A 19358-nucleotide genomic window follows, 5' to 3' on the forward strand; every position below is an offset into this window, starting at 1 on the left:
CCTGTTGGACTGCAGCCTCTTGGACACTCTCAGACCTGCCTGCCCCCTCTGTCGTCACCCAGGAGTCTGTGTGATTATCAAGGCTCCAGGTGATTTTTAGGATCCGTCTGTTTGGAAGTCACAGATCCAAGGGAACGTCTGGAAGGCGAATTCTAAACAGCTGTGCTGAGTTTTAAGCCATCATATCTGTGAGACTGAGGAATAACTTGGATTTTTTTCTTCCTGGAATGAAAAGTGAATATACATTTTCAGGTTTCTTCTTTTTCATCTCCAAGCATATAACCATCTTTATCCATTCAAAATATTTCCAAAATGTGCAGCTGAACATCTTTCTGTCATCTTACATAAAGAAATGAAAATTTTGAGAAACGTGGAAGCTTTTTTCCCATGAATTTTTTTCACGGGGAATTATAAAACTCTCAGGATGAGGGCTTCTCACACCTCCTGTGCGTAGGAATCATCTGGGAATGGTGCAGATTCTGATGCTGTACGTCTTGGAAGCAGGGATGCTGAGAGTCAACCCTGATAACAAGCTTCCCCCCGGGCCCCTGTGGCTGGGCCAAGAACCTCACCATAAGTAGCAAGGATTTGCAACTGTCCTAAGGCTCGGGGCCAAGTTGATTGTGTTCATCACTTGTATCAAGTGCCTAGAACAGTGCCTGGTACTGGGGAGGTGGGCAATTTTATTAACCCGTTCTCACGCTGCTAATAAAGACGTACCTGAGATGCTCAATTTGTAAAGGAAAGAGGTTTGATTGACTCACAGTTCCGCAGGACTGGAGAGGCCTCAGAAAACTTACAATCATGGTGGAATGGGAAGCAAACATGTCCTTCTTCACATGACGGCAGCAAGGAGAGGTGCTGAGGAAAGGGGGAAAAGCCCCTTACAAAACCATCAGATCTTGTGAGAATTCACTCACTCGCTATCACTAGACTACCATGGGGGTAATTGCCCCCGTGATTCAGTTACTGCCCTCCTGGTCATATGGGGATTATGGGATTATGACACTTAGGGATTACAGGAACTATAGTTCAAGATGTGATTTGGGTGGGGACACAGCCAAACCATATCAGTGATTAAAATCTGCTGAATAAGTGAATCAGTGACAAAAATGAATCAAACCACATATTAATTATTTTGGAACTGTTTTAATGATACAAAAAACCCCCAAAAACAATGGTGAGATCTCTTGATTTCTAATTGAGGCATATCTTAAGCAAGAATGGAATTCTGCCTGAGTTGCTTGTCGTAAAATAAATCTAACCCAAGAAACAAAAGATGTTGTAGACACTGATGGAGGCGGATGTGACCAATGAGTTCCTGGGACCTGCTTTCTCAGCAGAGTGGCCACAGCCCCAAGGTTCTCGGTGTGCTGCGTGAGCTCAGAGGGCGTCTGGAATGCAGACAGCGGAGAAAAAAGGCAGAAATGTGGTTTTGCAGAATGTTCAGAAAGATGTAATATGTGATGGGCAGCATCTGGCTCTATCCTTGTGACCCTGATAATTCTGAAATCAAACATGAATCTCCCCCACATTATTTTTTCCAGTTTCTATAGTCATATATTGTTGACAACTTTTGCCAAAATTGGGTTTGAAGCAAAGGGAGTAAGCCTCCCAGATATGTTCCAGACACATGCTGAGGGGCTCAACCATTCTTCAACCAAAGAGGAAAAAAAAACCAGACAGACAGTTTCAGCTTCTGACTTTCAGGGCCATTCGTGTCTCCAACTTTTCTCCTCTCAATGGGCAGATAAAGATGTTTGACTGCTCCATCACTGAATCCCGTCCCCAGCGATTTAAGTCACTTTGCAAAGCTCTAATTGCAGGAGGTCCCAGAAAGGTTCATTCCCTGGTTGTTCACTGGCAGGCTGGTTTGGGCTGTGGAGAACCAGCCCCAGGCCTGATGCCTTCACTTGCTGGAATGGTCTTTGACGTACTCTCTTGTAGGTTTGGGGCGCAAAGAGAGTCATGCGTGTCCCCAGTTTTTCACAGTATGATCCTTGCATTTTAAAGCAACAGTTTTGTTGTTTTGTTTGCCCACCATGCACCAGGACTTCCAAAATGTTATCTGACCCAGTCTTCTTGCAGGCGCTCCTTTAATTGCTTACATTTTCAACATATTCCAACCCTAGCCTTGTCTGAGCACAATTTACATGATTTAGTCTAGACAGTGGGTAGTTTTATTTTTCAAATGACTCAATCACAGATTCCAGTGTCTCTATCTCTTTAGTTGCCTATCCCCTGATTTCTTTGCAGTGGTTGATCTCAGATGGGTCCCACTTGTGTTCTGTGGTGTGTGCATTAGGCCGGTTCATGAAAGATAATCTAACCGAGCCCACTCCCTTCCTTCCCTCTCTCTCCCTGTGCTGTTGATACTCCAAGTATTGGGGAGGCTTCAATAGGATGCCAACACCTTAGCAAAATGAGCCCCAGCAGCTGCCAGTGCCTACCCTCATGCATGGTGGGCCTGGGAATGTGGGTGATGGTGCCACTGTAAAGATTGACTTGTCAAGCTTCTCCCCATCGGACCACCAGAAAGGATGGCTTGGCAGGGGCATTCCCTGAAGGGCACTACTTCTTTCATGCTAGGCTCAGAGAACAAGCCTGCTATCCCCAGATATGCACAAGTTTCCTTGTGGCCACGCAACCATCATTGACACACTCAAAAAATACTCTAGACTTCCAGGCACTTCTCCTTCTATCCATACCTGAGATTAATTTTGGCCAGCCACTCCCAGTTGTAGAGAGAGAGATCACCTTGAATGGTCTGGGTGGAGGGGGCGGTGCTTTCAAGTGGAGAGGCAAGAGGAAATGAGGGGTTACCCCAACCAGCAGTGACAAGGGCTGGCCCTGAGGACAAGAGTTAGGGAAGAACCCAGTCCAGGTAAGTAAGTACCTTTGCGCCGGGTCCCAGATGGTAACATCAGCAACTGTGTTCTCTGAAATACCATAAATAGAAACCAAGATGTTAAGTCTTTTCATGTTTTTAAATCAGAAGGATAACTTGTACGTAACTTTATTGGCAGAGGGATCTAAGTTTGTCCTTCCTTGCTGCCTGTAATTTGAAGAGATAATAATAATCCATGAATATCAGCTTTTTTAATCAGTATACTTATTTATTTATTTACTTATTGAGTTAGAGTTTTGCTCTTATTGCCCAGGCTGAAGTGCTGTGGCATGATCTCAGCTCACTGCAACCTCCGCCTCCCAGGTTCAGGCAATTTTCATGCCTCAGCCTCCCAAGAAGCTGGGATTACAGGTGCCCACCATTACACCCAGCTAATTTTTTTGTATTTTTAATAGAGACGGGGTTTCACTATGTTGCCCAGGATGATCTCAAACTCCTGACCTCAAGGTGATCCATCTGCCTCAACCTCCCAAAGTGCTGGGATTACAGGCATGAGCCACCGCACCCGTCAGTATACTTACTTTTTAAAAAAGTGAACTCAGCCCCGACAAAGCCCAAGCCCGGGAACCCTCTGTTGAGACCGTATCATCCAACTCTAGCAGTTCAAATCCCAGCCTGCGCAAGTCCTGTCACTGGCCAAGGCTGTCTTCTGTCTGAACAACAGGAAGGGTTCCAGGAGCTATGTCAGCTGGTTGGTTTAGAATGCTTTGCTTGAGGCCTGGCCAAGCGCATGCCTGGTGCTTGCTTCTGGAAAAGGTGAGCAGGGATGGGGCTTGCTCACGCACATCCTGGCCAACCATAACTCCACCTGCCTCTACGAGGCTCTCTTCCCCATTGAAGTCACTCTTCCCTCACTGGCCTGCAGCAGCGGGCCTCTTAGAAACGTGGGCACACCGAGGTTAACCAGGTGCCTGAGAGCCTGGGGCCATGGTGACATGTGTGTGTTGCTCTCGCAGTGCACAGCCAGCTGTGGGGGTGGCGTTCAGACGAGGTCCGTGCAGTGCCTGGTGGGGGGCCGGCCGGCCTCAGGCTGCCTCCTGCACCAGAAGCCTTCGGCCTCCCTGGCCTGCAACACTCACTTCTGCCCCATTGCAGAGAAGAAAGGTGAGTGCCTGGGGCCCCTCAGCATGGCCTGGGCATGGGGCTGGAATGTCAGGTTTCTGGAGCAGTTCCTTGGAGGGCCTGGAGTTAGGGTCTTACGTCTGACCTACCTTTTCTGTCTTTGCATCTTCCCCAGTTCTACAATGAAATGGTCCATAGAGCTGACCCTGCTGCCTCTCATGACACCCCAGGACAACATAGATGGTCATGACATAAGCATGACTTCTTTCCTATATCAGTGTTGTTCACTGTATTTAAAGAATCAATCTTAACTAAAGCAGCTTCTCTCCCTAGGTTAAACAAAAGCCTCCCTTATTAACTGGGTGCCCTCTAAATGCCATCCCTGTGCACACAGAAGTTCCCCCAGCATTGCAGAGACAGATGGCCAGGCGCCCATTAAGGCTCTTCTGAGAGATAATGTGGCTCGAGGAAGGCAAGTGGTTTGGCTCAACCAGAGGATTGGAGAATTGAAATTCAGTCAACAGAGACTCCAATGGGTAGATGCATGGTTGAGTGAGTGGGTTCAGCACAAGAAGAAAATTTCAGTTTTGCAGGAAGCTTCCAAGAAGGGTCTTGTGAAAATAATGTGTTCCACAGGACCCGCATCAGACCTGGGGGCTGCCTTTGTGCAGCAGCCGCGGAGTGTGACAAATGCGCTTTTATTTGCCAAACAGAGCTATTAGCTGGCAACATCAGCCACTGCGCTCGGGATCACTGAGTAATGCAGCTCTGCTCATTTTCAGATGCCTTCTGCAAAGACTACTTCCGCTGGTGCTACCTGGTACCCCCGCACGGGATGTGCAGCCACAAGTTCTACGGCAAGCAGTGCTGCAAGACCTGCTCCAAGTCCAACCTGTGAGTCAGGACAGCTTTCCACGGCAGAGAAAGTGGCTGTGTGGCAGAGAAATTTCCCACAAATGAGCTGTGCAATCTATGTTGGAATACATCCAAGGAAGATCAAAGGCAAAAGAAGAAAACCGTGTTAGGCTCTTTGACCAGGAGTGTATGTATGCACGTTTCACCGTGAGCCTGCGTGCAGACCTGTGTCCCCGCGCACAAGCCTCTCCTGTTAGGCTGAAATGTGGCACCCTGGCAGGCACAGCTGTGGCTCGTGAGGCAGAAGGCAGGCTCCACAACGGGAGAGGCAGCTCTCACCCCTGCCTGTACTGCAGCTAAATCAAGTCAAAAAGACAGGCGGGGCTGAACTTGCTTAATGTCTGGTGCCTTATAAAAAGAAGGAAAGGCCATGAAATAAGGAACACATACAAAATATCTGCCCCCAAGTTCACCAGCCTCCCCTCCCACTGGGGAGGCCCCTCAAGCCATCAGGAGTGACCAACTTCCTGAGTGGAGGTCAGGGGAGCTCCAGGAGGCTGCCCAGGCTCCTCCTCCTCCCCCCCAGCTGCTGAGCATCTCTTACTAGGAACCTGGAGCCACCGCCGGAGCCAGCATCATCTCTAGGGCCAGGGGACTGCATTCTGATTTGGGACTTTGCCTATGGAAATGGGAAAAATGAAATTCCTGCTAAGGTGCTTCCATCTCTTTCAGATTCATGCCTTGAAGGAGAGATTTTTATATTTTATGTTTTATCTTTCTCAGTTATTTGCAAGCGAGTGTCCTTTTAAAACCCCATTTCTTCATGCTTTTCTTTGTAAATGAAAGATCGGAAGTATAGGTTACATCAAAACCCTACCATCCTGAGAAGGGTTATGGTTCTGCTGTAGCAGACGTCAGCCACACAGCCGATGTGACAATAACCTTAGAGTCCTGTGTTTTGTTTTTGTGTGTTGTGAGATTTTAATCTGTTTTTTTCTTTTTTCTTTTTTTTTTTTTTTTTTTGGTGAGTCTGGCCATTTCTACAATGCCAGGTGGGAAGCCAGGCCACAGGTGTTTGGGTGGGAATCTGCCCGGCGTCTCCGGCACGCCCCGCCGCCATCCTCAGTGCCGCTGCTGTTCTCCTGTCCGGCGCTGTGGCTCCATTCGGAAGGGGCACCTGGATATTTATATTTGCTGAAGCTTTATAATAAAGTTTATATTGTACAGTGTGCTTCTGAACTACCTCATGATTCGTCACAAGGTTAGTTTCTGAAATCAAAGGATGGAACAAACATACTGGGAGACGGGTCTCAAAGCGGAGGAAATGGGGCTCTAGACTGTAGAAGAAAACTCGAAATGGCCTAGAAGAAAGTGCCCCTGAGTAAAGGGGAGGCTGCAGGGGAGATGGTGGCGGCTGGTGATGGTGGCTTCCTGCTGCATTTAATTAAAAGGAGATGGGACCTCCCCGTGCCACCTCAACTCCTATTAGCCAGGCTTCTTCAGAGAAGCAGAACGAGTAGGACATCAAGAGGGTTGGTGGGGCGGGGGATGCAGGGGAAATTATTTTCAGAAATTGGCTCTCAGGATTGTGGAGGCTGGCAGTTTGGGAATTTGGAGGACAGGCCGGCGGGCTGGAGATATTGTAAAAGTTGATGTTGCAGCCTCTAGTTTGAATTCCACAGGACATCTGCCTGGCGCCCCAAGCAGAGTGTCTTTTCTTTCTTTTTCTTCTCTTTTTTCCAACTTTTATTTTAAGTTTGAAATTGTGCAGGATGTGCACGCTTGTTACATAGGTAAACGTGTGCTATGCTGGTTTGCTGCCCAGATCATCGCATCACCTAGGTTTTAAGCCCAGCATCCATTAGCTGTTCTTTCTGATGCTCTCCCCTACCCCAATCCCCCACCCTCCAACAGGACCCAGTGTGTGTTGTCCCCACCCCACCTCATGTCCATATGTTCTCATCATTCAGCTCCCACTTACAAGTGAGGAAATGTAGTATTTGGTTTTATGTTCCTGCATTAGTCTGCTAAGCATAATGGCTTTCAGCTCCATCCATGTCCCTACAGTGGATATGATCTTGTTCCTTTTTATGGCTGTATAGTGTTCCATGGTGTATATATATCCAGTATATATACATTTACTGGATATATATATATATCCATGTATATATACATTTTCTTTATCCAATCTATCACTAATGGGCTTTTGGGTTGATCATGTCTTTGGTATTGTGAATAGTGCTGCAATGAATATACACGTGCATGTGTCTTTATAACAGAACAATTTCTACTCCTTTGGGTATATACCTGGTAATGGTATATACCATTTCTGGGTCAAATGATGTTTCTGTCTCTAGGTCTTTGAAGAGCCACCACACTGTCTTCCACAACGGTTGAACTCATTTACACTCCCACCAACAGTGTAAAAGCATTCCCTCTTCTCCACAACCTCGCCAGCATCTCTTGTTTTTTGACGTGTTAATAATAGCTATTCTGACCGGTGTGAGATGGTATCTTACTGTGGTTTTGATTTGAATTTCTCTAATGATCAGTGATGTTGAGCTTTTTTTCATTTACTTTTTGGCCTCATGTATGTCTTCTTTTGAGAAGTGTCCAGTCATGTGATTTGCCCACTTTTTAATGAGGTTCTTTGTTTTTTGTGTGTGTGTGTGAATTTGTTCCTTGTAGATGCTGGATATTAGACCTTTGTCAGATGCATATATTGCAAAAATTGTCTCCCATTCTTAGGTTGTCTGTTTACTCTGATGATAGTTTCTTTTGCTGTGCAAAAGCTCTTGAGTTTAATTAGATTCCATTTGTCAATTTTTGCTTTTGTTACAATTGCCCGTGCCTATGTCCCGAATGGTATTGCCTAGATTTTCTTCTAAGGTTTTTGTAGCTTAGGGTGTTACATTTAAGTCTTTAATCCTAATCCATTTTAGTTGATTTTTGTATATGGTGTAAGGAAGGGGTCCCATTTCAATTTTCTGCATAAGGCTAGCCAGTTCTCTCAACACCATTCATTAAATAGGGATCCCTTTCCTCATTGCTTGTTTTTGTCAGGTTTATCAAAGATCAGGCAATTGTAGGTTTGTTATCTTATTTCTGCATTCTTTATTTAGTTCCATTTGTCTGTGTGCCAGACTGTCCCTGTGCCAGTACCATGCTAGTACTGCAGCCTTGTAGTATAGTTTGAAGTCAGCTAGTGTAATGTCTCCAGCTTTGTTATTTTTGCTTATGATTGTCTTGGCTATTTCGTTTCTTTTCGGGTTCTATATGAATTTTAAAACAGATTTTTTTCTAATTCTGTGAAAAATGTCAGTGGTAGTTTAATGGGAATAGCATTGAATCTATAAATTGCTTTGGGTGGTATGGCCATTTTCGTGATACTGATTGTTCCTATCCATAAGCATGGAATGGTTTGTTTGTGTCATCTCAGATTTCTTTGACCAGTCGTTTGTAGTTCTCCTTCAAGAGGTCCTTCACTTCCCTTGTTAGCTATATTACTAGGTATTTTATTCTTTTTGTAGCAGTTGTGAATGGGAGTTCATTCATGATTTGGCTCTCGGCTTGCCTTTTGGTGTATAGGAATGCTGGCAATTTTTGCACTTTGATTTTGTATCCTGACTATGCTGAAGTTGTTTATCAGCTTAAGAAGTTTTGGGCTGAGACAATGAGATTTTCTAGATGTAGGATCATGTCATCTGCAAATACAGATAGGTTGACTTCTTCTCTTCCTATTTGAATATACCCTTTATTTCTTTCTCTTGCCTGATTATCCTGGCCAGAACTTCAATACTGTGTGTAAGAGGAGTGGTGAGAGAGGGCATCCTTTTGTTGTGGCAGTTTTCAAGGGCAATGCTTCCAGCTTTTGCCCATTCACTGTGATATTGGCTGTGGGTTTGTCATATATGGCTCTTATTATTTTGAGGTATGTTCCTTCAAAACCTAGCTTATTGAGAGTTTTTAACATGAAGGGGTGTTGAATTTTATTAAAGGCCTTTTCTGCATCTATTAAGATAAATCGTGTTTTTTGTCTTTAGTCTGTTTATGTGACGAATCACATTCATTGATTTGCCTATGTTGAATCAAACTTGCATCGCAGGGATTAAGCCCACTTGATCATGGTGGATAAGTTTCTTGATGTGTGCTGGATTCAGTTTGCCAGTATTTTATTGAGGATTTTTGCATCGGTGTTCATCAAAGATATGGGTCTGAAGTTTTCTTTTTTTGTTGTATCTCTGCAAGGTTTTGGTATCAGGATGATGCTGGCCTCATAATACAATTTAGAAAGGAGTCCCTCCTTTTCAGTTGTTTGGAATAGTTTCAGCAGAAATGGTACCAGCTCTTCTTTGTATCTCTGGTAGAATTCATCCGTGAATCCGTCTAGTACAGGGCTCTTTTTGGTTGGGAAGTTATTTATTGTTGCCAGGCAGGCCTTCTATGTTGCGTCTGTGAAGTGCTTAACATTTCAATCAATTGACTGTAAGCAGAGTACCCTCCGTAATATGGGTGGGCCTCATCCAGTCAGATGAAGGTTTTAAGAGCAAAGACTGAGATTTCCCTGAGAAACAGCAATTCTGCCTCAAGACTGCACAGCCACATTGCCACATAAAATTCACCATTATGCCCCTTTCCCTGAGTTTGGATTTAACCTGCAGTAACTGAGACCCAGTGAGAAGCCACTACCACTGGTGTGACAGAGGCAGACACCTGCTCTCGGGATGTCAGCCGCTGGAATGGATGGCTGGTCCTACACGTGCTCCGGCTGCCTGGTCTGTGCATAACACCAGCTGTTGACGTGGCACAGCAGGCTCTGCACCACCTCTTCCAACGCACAGACTCACTCATGGGAGGAGATATTCCCAGTCCCATTTTACAGAGCAGAAATTCTGACAGAAAATTTATATAGCTTTTTCTGGAGTTGCCAGAGAGAAAGGGGGATTCTGCAGAATTCTACGGGATTCTGGGGAGCTGGAGGCAGCTTATTCCAAAACCCAGAGCCGTCAGTTACCACAGTCTTATTGATTCACCCAGGCACTGGGGCTGTCTTCCAGACCTCTGTCCTTCAAACAGAGGCTTTTCAGTAATCCTTTCATCATATCGTCAGTAGCCCTTCATGGGACACCTGCTGACCTTGTCCCACGAAGGAGGCAAAAATGGCCAAGATGTGGGCCTGCCTTCAAGGGCTTTATGTTCCAGCAGTGAAATAATGTATGGCCGCAAATGGATGTACTATGAGGTTGACCATGACCACAGGATGGGGCTAGGATGAGGGGGTGGATTTGCTTCTGTTAAGGAGGGAAATGGTAGACCAGAGACCTGTGCTCTTCAACCTGGGCTCTTACAGTGAAACGAGAGCATGGGCAAGAGGGGCAGATGGAAGAAGCACCTGTGACCTTCCCAGGATCCACCCATGATTTGTCTGTGACTTGCCTGTGACCTGCCCGTAGTCTGCCTGTGACCTGCCCAGGCTCTGCCTATGACTTGCCTGTGACCTGCCCATGATCTGCCCATCAGTTGCCTATGACCAGCCTGTGTTCTGTTCATGACCGTGCACTTGAGACAGATGCCGGCAGGAGAAGGGTAGCGTGGCAGGTGAGGGGTTGCCTAGGGCCCGGCTTGTTGGGGCTGCAAGACTCGTCATCCTGGCACCTGGTTAGCATCCCTCACCCAGGCCATCTCTGTGTCCCAATCGGCCACTCCAACTGGCCTGACACACCCCCACAAGGGGCTCGAGAGAGGCTGGCTTAGATCATGTCAGCACTGGCCAAAGCCTTCATCTGCTTCTATGGCCAACATCACAACATCCAACTTGCGTAGGCTGCATTTGCCTTAGGCTATATTTAGCACTGGCTGTGTGCCAAGCCCTAAGATGAGTACTTCATGTGCAAAGCCCCACTTGACCCTCCCTTGGGGGAGGCGCCATCAATGGGCCTGTCCACGGCAGGAGGAAGAGGGAGCAGCACACCGATGCCTGGTGACTCTCCCAGGCCATGGAGCCAGTAAATGGCACAGCTGGGTGTTAAACTGTGACCTCGCACCTCACCCTGTGTCCCTCAACTCCTTTTCCTCTCTCAACTTTGTCTGTCTTTTGTGGACGCACAGTGCCCATATCATCTCGGCCTCTGTGGCTTTGCCGGGCCATGTCCGTCATCTCTTCCACAGTGCAGCCCCTCCCTGTACACCACCATCTTCCTGCCCGCACCTCTTGGCTTCCTGATGTTCCAAGAGCTCCTCAGAGGCAGGTGCCTGGCCTTGCCCACCGAGCACTCTAGAAACTTCTGGCCAGCCGAGAATCTCTTTCCATCTGGAGTGATAGAGTTTGGGATTCTTCTCTTTGTTTTTGCACAATATAGTCTCAGCATGGTTGGCTGGAAACAAGCTTTAGATGTGAAGTTGATAGCTACCACAGGAGTGACTTCAAAATCCAAGTCTAGAGAGACCTCCTTCACCTGCATCCCCTCCTGACATGAATATCTTGAACCTTCAGCCTCAGTGGATCCACAGGTTCACTCCCCTCTCCACTCAGTCCCAGGCCACCATGCTGTAAAACTGCAGCTCCCCAGCAGTCGCTGTGTGATTGCTGGGCTGCGGGGGGCTTTGTCTGGGGGGCGTTGAGTTAACCTGATTCTCACGAATCACAGTGTGATCCTCACTGCCCTTGCCTGCCCTAGATGGGTGACAAGGGGGCCAGCCTGGTGCAGTTACACAGCCGTCTTAGCATCTGGACAGCGCCCTGGCCAATGTATAGGCAGACACCCAGCTGCACCAGGTGGTGAGACCCAGGCTTCTCCTTATCGCAGGGGGCTGCCTGTGGGGATTTTCTCCACTTGCTTCTCAGTTGCCTTCCAGTGCCAGGACAGGGCCCAGAGAGGCTTTGTTCCAGTCTCACTGGACTCCTGGGAAGCCCACCAGGAGCTGCCCCATGGAACCTGAGGGGGAGAAGGGGGACATCCCTGTGTGCCAGGAAGCACAATGCCCTGGACTAAAGGCAGCCCCCAGATATTCCAGGCTGAGTGAAGGAGTCCAGACAAAATAAAGCTGTGCTGGAGGAGGAGCGGGGCTGGCCCCAGCTGGACACATCCCAGCCCGCAATCAGGCTGCCTCTTTCTGTCTCCCTGCAGCTCTCCAATGCCACCCCCACCCCCACCCCAGCTAGAAACACCACTAGCTCCCGGCTCAGCAGCCTTAACAGAGAAAGTCAGCGGGAGACTTGGGAAAGTGAAGAAACTCTCCCCAAAACCCCAGAACACTGCACCTTTCCTATGACAAAAACCATGTGAACCACCCACCCCACCCCTGCCATCGTGTCTGCATCCTGAACAGTGTGTGTGAGCCTGGACCAGGGGCTCCGCACAGGCCCTTTCTCAGCCTGGAATTCTCACTTCTGCATCACACGGGATGGGTTCAGAGGCTCCTCGGGCCAGTTTGCCAGCGGAGTCTGCTCCCCAAGGCAGCAGGCCAGGCTGCCCCGAGGCCTCCCTGAACCCCCCTGAGCCCACCCTGTGATCTCTCCCTGGTGTTCCACTTCTCCCAGTCCCCTTCTGAGAGCTTCAGCAATGCCAGGTGCTGCACCTGTCCCTCCAAAGGCACCCTCCTGACCCTGCTTTCACTTATGCAAGTTGTGTGCCCTGGGCCCTGTGTTTGCTTTCTCACTTCCTCCATGAGGATGGGGTCATCTGGGACATCCTGCAGAGGCGGGCCTCCTGAGACCCGCCACTAGTGCTCGTCCCCTTAATGGGAATCATGTCCAGGGTCCATGGGCAAGACCAGGCCCTTCCCTACACAGCAGCCACTCCTCGGCTCTGCAGGAGGACCACAAAGCCACTCGCCTGGAAGCCCCTGTGGGAAGGGAGCTGCTCACTCCCTCTTGCCGTTTGTTGCTCCTGCGTACATCAGAAGAAAACCCTATTCTCTTTCCCCCATGATGTACTGTTGCTTGGTTGTGTCTGAAGGGGCCATCGGCAGAGGCAGCAAAGCTCTGCTCTGGGGAATGTAATCACAAGCTTCCTCCCCTGGGCTTTCACCCCAGCCCAGACACAGTAATAAGACAGGTCACAGCACCCAGCACTCTGCTGGAACAGCAGCCCCAAACTCTGCACACACAAACCAGGGCACACCTGCAGAGAATGTGCACCGGTCTTCCATCCCTCCCAGCCACAGAGGCTCGGGGTGCAGAGCTCAGATGGCTGGAGGCCAAAGACCATGTGGTCGCATCTCATTGCATGGACAGAGGGCCGAGGGTACATCAAACATTGTCACCAACCCCTCTCTGCTCCAGTGTCTCATTGTAGTTTAAGTAATCAAAAATACTCTGGAGAGGGGAGAGAGGTCCCTTTTGGTGACCCCTCAAGTACCACCCACTCATCTATTGTCTCTGATTCCTGCCCTGCTCTCTCTCAGGAAACTGCTGTTACTAAAGCTGCTGATGGCCTCTCTCAAGCATCTCTGCTGTAGACATGTCCTCCTCCATAGAGCTTACCTTCCTGGGCCTGGGGCATACCTTTCTTCTGTCTCCTCCTAGTTCTCCAAAAGCTCCCAGGCACTGTGATGCCACACACCCTAGGCCAAGCTCACCATTTCCTACTCTTCAGCCCCCAAAGTTATCCCTCTTGTCTGCTGTATCCTGGGGTCGCTACTCACACAGTGTCCTAAACTGGAAACTTAGGGTCATTCTTGGACTCCTCTCTTGCTCCAACTCCACTCTACAACCCCCTCCAAATCACTCCCAGTGAGCGCTGTCACTGTCCGGTCTTAAAAAGTGTTCTATTCTATCGTCTTGCCTAGATGGTTGCAATAATCTTTTAAATGGTTGCCATTCAATTGTCTTTTCTCATTCTGTCTGCCATATGAACCCATCAGATCACTGGGTGAAGGACTTGTGGATAAAACCTGTGCTTCTCAGTGGGGTGTGCAGAGCCCCTCACTGTGGGCTGAAATTCCTCTGTTTCCTCCTAACTAGCAATAGCCTTTCACTGGAAATCTCCACTCACCTCTGAGCCAGCACTGTACTTTCCTCTCCAGTGCAGGTGGAAAGGTCCAGTTTATTTAAGGGGTCCTCCCTCTCAAACATGGGTACTTTTGAGAGGACTTCACCAGCCTCCCAAGTTCCTCTAGCCCCCAGTACTGGGTCGTGGAGACCCCATCACTGCACCAACCACCGCATGTGAGGCTGGTTGGCCTCCTGCCTCTTCACCTTGGGGGGATTTCTTCAAGGGTAGGAACTTTGCTTTCAGCCAACTGTGCATGTCCTGAGATTAGATAGGGTCTGGCATCTAGTGAGCCTCAGCAAACACAGAGTATTAAGGTTCAAGAAGAAAGGACTTCATACAAGAGGAAGTCAAAGAAATAGGGAAAGGTCGGCAAGAGTGGTACCAAATAAGAGGTACCAAGAAAGAGGAAAATAATAAGCAAAGATGGGATACAGCCTCCAGGGACATCACATGCTGGGCTCTGGCTCACCAGGACCAGAGACCCTGTGGAAAGGGCTCCAAGAGATTTGAACTGCCTGGGATAAACACGTGTGTGAGAACCAGGGTGTATTTGTCTGTTTTCACACTGCTGGTAAAGACAAACCCAAGTCTGGGTAATTTATAAAGAAAAAGAGGTTTAATGGACTCACAGTTCCATGAGACTGGGAGGCCTCACCATCATGGTGGAAGGTGAAAGGTACGTCTTACATGGCAGCAGGCAAGAGGGAACGAGAGCCAAACAAACAGGAAACCCTTTTATAAAACCATTGGATCTCATGAAACTTATACAATTCCACGAGAATAGTATGGGGAAAACCACCCCCATGATTCAATACCTTCCTGTTGGGTCTCTCCCATGACCCGTGGGAATTAGGAGAGCCACAATTCAAGATGAGATTTGGGTGGGGACACAGCCAAAACGTATCACAGAGGTGCAGGCTGTCAGAACTGAAAAGAATCTTAGAGACCTTGCAGTCCAGGCCTAAATTTATAGAGGGAGATCCTGATACCCAAGAAAGACAAGCGCCTTCCCTAGGATTTCATAGCTCAGGGGAAAGCCTTCACTTTTTGCCCTTACTATTTGATGGCAAACTTTAAACCTCAGAAAGAAAAGCAGCTACCATTTGGAAAGAAACAACACCTCATTCGGTAATGTTTTGCATTTTTTTCTTGTTGTTGTTGCAAGGAGATATTTTATCAAGATTAAGATTAAAGGCTAAATATAAGAGTCCCATATTTTGACATTTAATTCAGATGCCATTCTGTGGTTGCTAGAATGGAGGGAAACCTATTGCAGTGTGAATTAGGATGATTTGGCTCACACTACAGAGGACACGATACCAGCCTGAGGCCATCTCAGTTATCTCAAGCACAATTTTTTCTGCTCCCAAATTATCATTGATTCCAGTGTCACATTTATAGTTGAAAAGTAAACATAATCAGTATTTTTTTTTCTTTTTTTGGGGGGGGGACAGAGTCTCGCTCTGTCTCCCAGGCTGGAGTGCGGTGGCGTGATCTTGGCTCACTGCAAGCTCCACCTCCCAGGTTCACGCCATTCTCCTGCCTCGGCCTCCCGAGTAGCTGGGACTACAGGGGCCTGCCACCACACACTGCTAATTTTTTGTATTTTTAGTAGAGACGGGGTTTCACCGTGTTCACCAGGATGGTCTCAATCTCCTGACCTTGTGATCCACCCGCCTCGGCCTCCCACAGTGCTGGGATTACCGGTGTGAGCCACTGCACCCAGCCATCAGCAGGTAGTTTTAATGTACCCTTTATTTTTTACAACTCAAGAGCATCCTAATAGGCTCTTATTTCCTCTGCGGAATCCTAGAACAGACTATCGCCTCATTGCAAGCTCAGCTTCGCAGACTTCACGGTCTGCCCTTACCCTGTAGAAGATTCTACTCTTTAAAAGACCATTTTCAGGAAGTCATGAGGAGTTTGGAATACAGTGAAACTCTAATAGTAAATGGCAGCCATTCAACAGTGCCATAAATTCAGATGCTTGAAAACGGATTCCTCTGGGCGTGGGCCCCCTGGGAGCCTGGTGAGGTCGTGGAGCAGCCAGTCTGGAAAACGGTTCCACTGCTGCAAGCAGAGAGATGGTCAGCATTATCAGGCTGAGTAGGTGCTGACAGATCAGCAGGTCGTCGGAGGCCAGCACCCAACTAACTCTGTTGGTTAATTTTGTGATAGTTAATTTTAGGTGTCAACTTGACTGGGTTAAGGGATGCCCAGGTCCCTTTAACCCAGAGGTGTCCAATCTTTTGGATTCCCTGGGCCTCATTGGAAGAATTATCTTGGACCACACATAAAATACACTGACACTAATGATAGCTGATGAGCTATAACACACACACACACACACACACAAAATATCACAATGTTTTAAGAAGGAATGTTTAATGTTAGCTGCATTCAAAGCCATCCTGGTTCGCATGCAGCCCACAGGCCTTGGGTTGGACAAGCTTGCAAAAACCGTTATTCCCAGTCACATCTGTGAGGGTGTTTCCAGGAGACATTAGCATTTGAATTGGTAAACTGAGTAAAGGTCTGCCCTCACCTATGTGGGTATGCACCATCCAGTCCACTGAAGGCACAAATAGAACAAAAAGGCAGAAAAGGGCACATCAGCTCTTTCTGCTTGAGCAGGGACATACAACCATCTTCCCCTGCCCTCAGACATCAGAGATCCCCTGAGTCCAGAGCCTTTAGACCCCAGGACTTACACCAGCCCCTTCCCAAGTCCCACAGCTCTCGGATCTTCTGCCTTGGACTAAATTACAGCACCAGTTTTCCCGGTTCTCCAGCCCGCAGACGGAATAAAGGGAGACTTCCATAACCACGTGAGCCAATTCCCATAATAAATCACCTCTCGTATATCTATATATCGATATTCACATCTGTCTATGTACATATGCAGGTATCCTATCGGTTCTGTTTCACAGAAGAACCCTGACTAATGCACTCATCTTGAGTTAAGCTCAAGAGCCTCAAGATCTATTGTTGAACTTACAACAATAAAGGTTCATTTCTTCAACGCATTATATCTTGGCAGCACACTGCTTTTTTCTTTATAAATTAGCCAGTCTCGGGTTTGTCTTTATCAACGGTGTGAAAACGGATGAATACACCCTGGTTCTCACACACATTTTTATCCCATTTTATGGTGACTCTAGGCTCAGTAACCATCTACATGTCATTGTCCTCCGTGTCACGATGGCAGGCTTAAAAGAGCTCACCAGGGAGAAAAGATGCCTTGACCCGTCCAGGTTGAGAGCATAACTCAGGTGAGCAGAGTCCCAGGATCAAGCAGAGATCACACTGGGATGATCGTTTGCGCTAGAACCAAACCCCAATTTTACTTGATCACCTAGACATGGAAAAGGGATGCTGTGATGAGGGATTGAAAACACAAATCTGTGAATTCAAGATCCTGATTTATTTCTACACATACGTTCAGATATGCAAATGCAATATTTAAGTAATGTGTGTGTATTTGAGTTATCAGTAGGACAGATAGATACATAATAAGTTCTTTTCATATCAATTCATTTTAATTATCTTCAACCCAAAGTGATGAAAGACTTTTTGCTTAGTCTTCGGCTAGTCCTATCTGCTACTGTCCAGATGAACTAGTTTTGCATTTGGAGTTGAGCCCTCCGTAGGGCAACCATGTGTCTCATCATCCAAGAAGGATCACCTCACTTTGGAGGACAAGAGAAGGCAAAACAACACACTCGCCAGGATGGCGGGGGAGACACAGGCTCACTAACACATGCAACACGCTGCTTTAGCCATTTCATTGGAACTGCTTTTAGTCTCCACCAGGCGAGACAATGGCTTTACTCACTGTACCTACCAGAAGTGGCAGCAGCAGGGGCAGATGCTCTCTGTGGGTCACATTGCTGAGGCTGGTCACCTGCAGAGCCGTGCAAAGCATACATATTGGCAGTGTCACTACACTGGGTCCACACCTGCCTCAGGCTGTATTCTCAAGAACGCTCCTTCATCTTGGTATCCCTTGTCCCTGCCCAAATTCTTCTACTTTAACCCCATTTATCACATCACCAACTCGTAAAAGTAACGGCCTGAAATCCAGATGAACACCACAGTATCTAGAGGGCATGGAAAGAAACAACCTTTATCCCTGGTCATTTATGGTTCCATTAATTCAACCTATAGTCACTGCACACCACCGTATCTGTCAACTTGGTCACTGGAACAAGAGCCTCGAGATCTTGGCCACTTACAACGATAAAGGTTCACGTCTTCGAGACGTTGTATCTTGGCTGCACATTGCCTGTGGGTCTGTCCTCTGCATTTTCTTCACTCCAGAATCCAGGCTGAAGAATAGCCCCTACGCAGGACGCCCTGTGGTTTTGGCAGAGGAAAAAGAGTGAAAAGCTACTAGAAATGTCAACTGCCTCTTAATGCTTCTGCCCAGAACCAGCACTCTGTCATATATTCATGCCTCACTGGCCAGAGCAAGGCACATGGTCAAGTCCAGTGTCAATGAGGCAGGGAAGTGAACTCCTACAGGCAGGTTCTGCATGGTAAATGTCAGTGGTGGGGTATGTACGGCACTCACACAGAAAGGGAATGAGTAATTCAGAACAATACCACCCACCACACCTACTATGTTCCAGGCTCCAAACTAAATGAGGCATGACCCCTTCCCTTAGGGTTCCAGAGTGCAACCGGTGGTTATGTTAACTAGCTGGGTGACCCTGGGCAACTCACTTTACTTCTCTGGCTGTTGGATTTGTTACTTATAAAACAAAGAAATTGGATTCCTTAGGCTCCTCCAAAATTCTGAGATGCCAGCCTTTCCATTTCACTTACTATTATTCAATTAATCCATTGCTTAAAGTCATGCACCAAACTTTAAAACAGAATCTCAACTCATGTAATATGGGAGATGGATAGAAAGTTATGCTCTGAAATAGAAACCAGACAAAGTGGGCTCTGGAGGATTTTTAAGGATCTTGGCGATGCCTGTTCACATTTTTACAGCTACATTTACAGACTTCCTGCTGCCGACAGAGCTAGAACCACCTGTAATACTTCGAGAGACCAAGTGAGTAGAGTCCAGGTCAGAATATCCAAGGCTGCCTGTCCACCGGGCAAATCCTCCTGCCAGTGGTCCTTCGCAGAAGCTTTGTCCATGCCCATAAGCCTGCTAGAGTCGCCCAGGCAGAGACCTGGCTCCCCTCCATGGTCCGGATGCTTGAGAAGAGTCTCGCAAAGCTCCACACCAGTGCCAGCCTCTGGGCATGGTTCTCAGTGGCAGGATCTCTTCTTCCGACTTCAGGGTTTAGACGGCTGACCCAGCCAGCTGACTCCCAGCTGGAGGCTGAACCACAAAGCCTCTGTAGTGGGTCTGCAATCATTAAGCGCTTTAATCTGAAGTCTGGAATGAGAGCCAGCAACACTCAGGTGCCCCAGGGCTAAGAGTCAAGCGAGTGCTGAGCCCTGGTGGGAACCCAGGCCTGAGGAGTTCTGCCAGGTGGGTGCCCGGATCGTGGGGAGGGGCAGTGCTGCCCACTTTGCTT

General features: G+C 47.7%; 1 protein-coding gene across 1 annotated transcript in view; it reads left to right on the forward strand.

The window, feature by feature from the left end:
- ADAMTS16 (ADAM metallopeptidase with thrombospondin type 1 motif 16) overlaps positions 1-6054 on the forward strand; it is a 180883-nt gene extending 174829 nt beyond the window's left edge. Inside the window, exons 22-23 of the mRNA XM_025388259.1 lie at positions 3865-4012; positions 4753-6054. Of these exons, the coding sequence (XP_025244044.1) occupies positions 3865-4012; positions 4753-4868 (264 nt within the window). The 3' untranslated portion in view covers positions 4869-6054. The remainder of the gene's footprint in view (positions 1-3864; positions 4013-4752) is intronic.
- The last annotated feature ends 13304 nt before the right edge of the window (positions 6055-19358 follow it).

The sequence above is a fragment of the Theropithecus gelada genome, chromosome 6, assembly GCF_003255815.1.
Source record: "Theropithecus gelada isolate Dixy chromosome 6, Tgel_1.0, whole genome shotgun sequence".
Taxonomy (NCBI): Eukaryota; Metazoa; Chordata; class Mammalia; order Primates; family Cercopithecidae; genus Theropithecus; species Theropithecus gelada.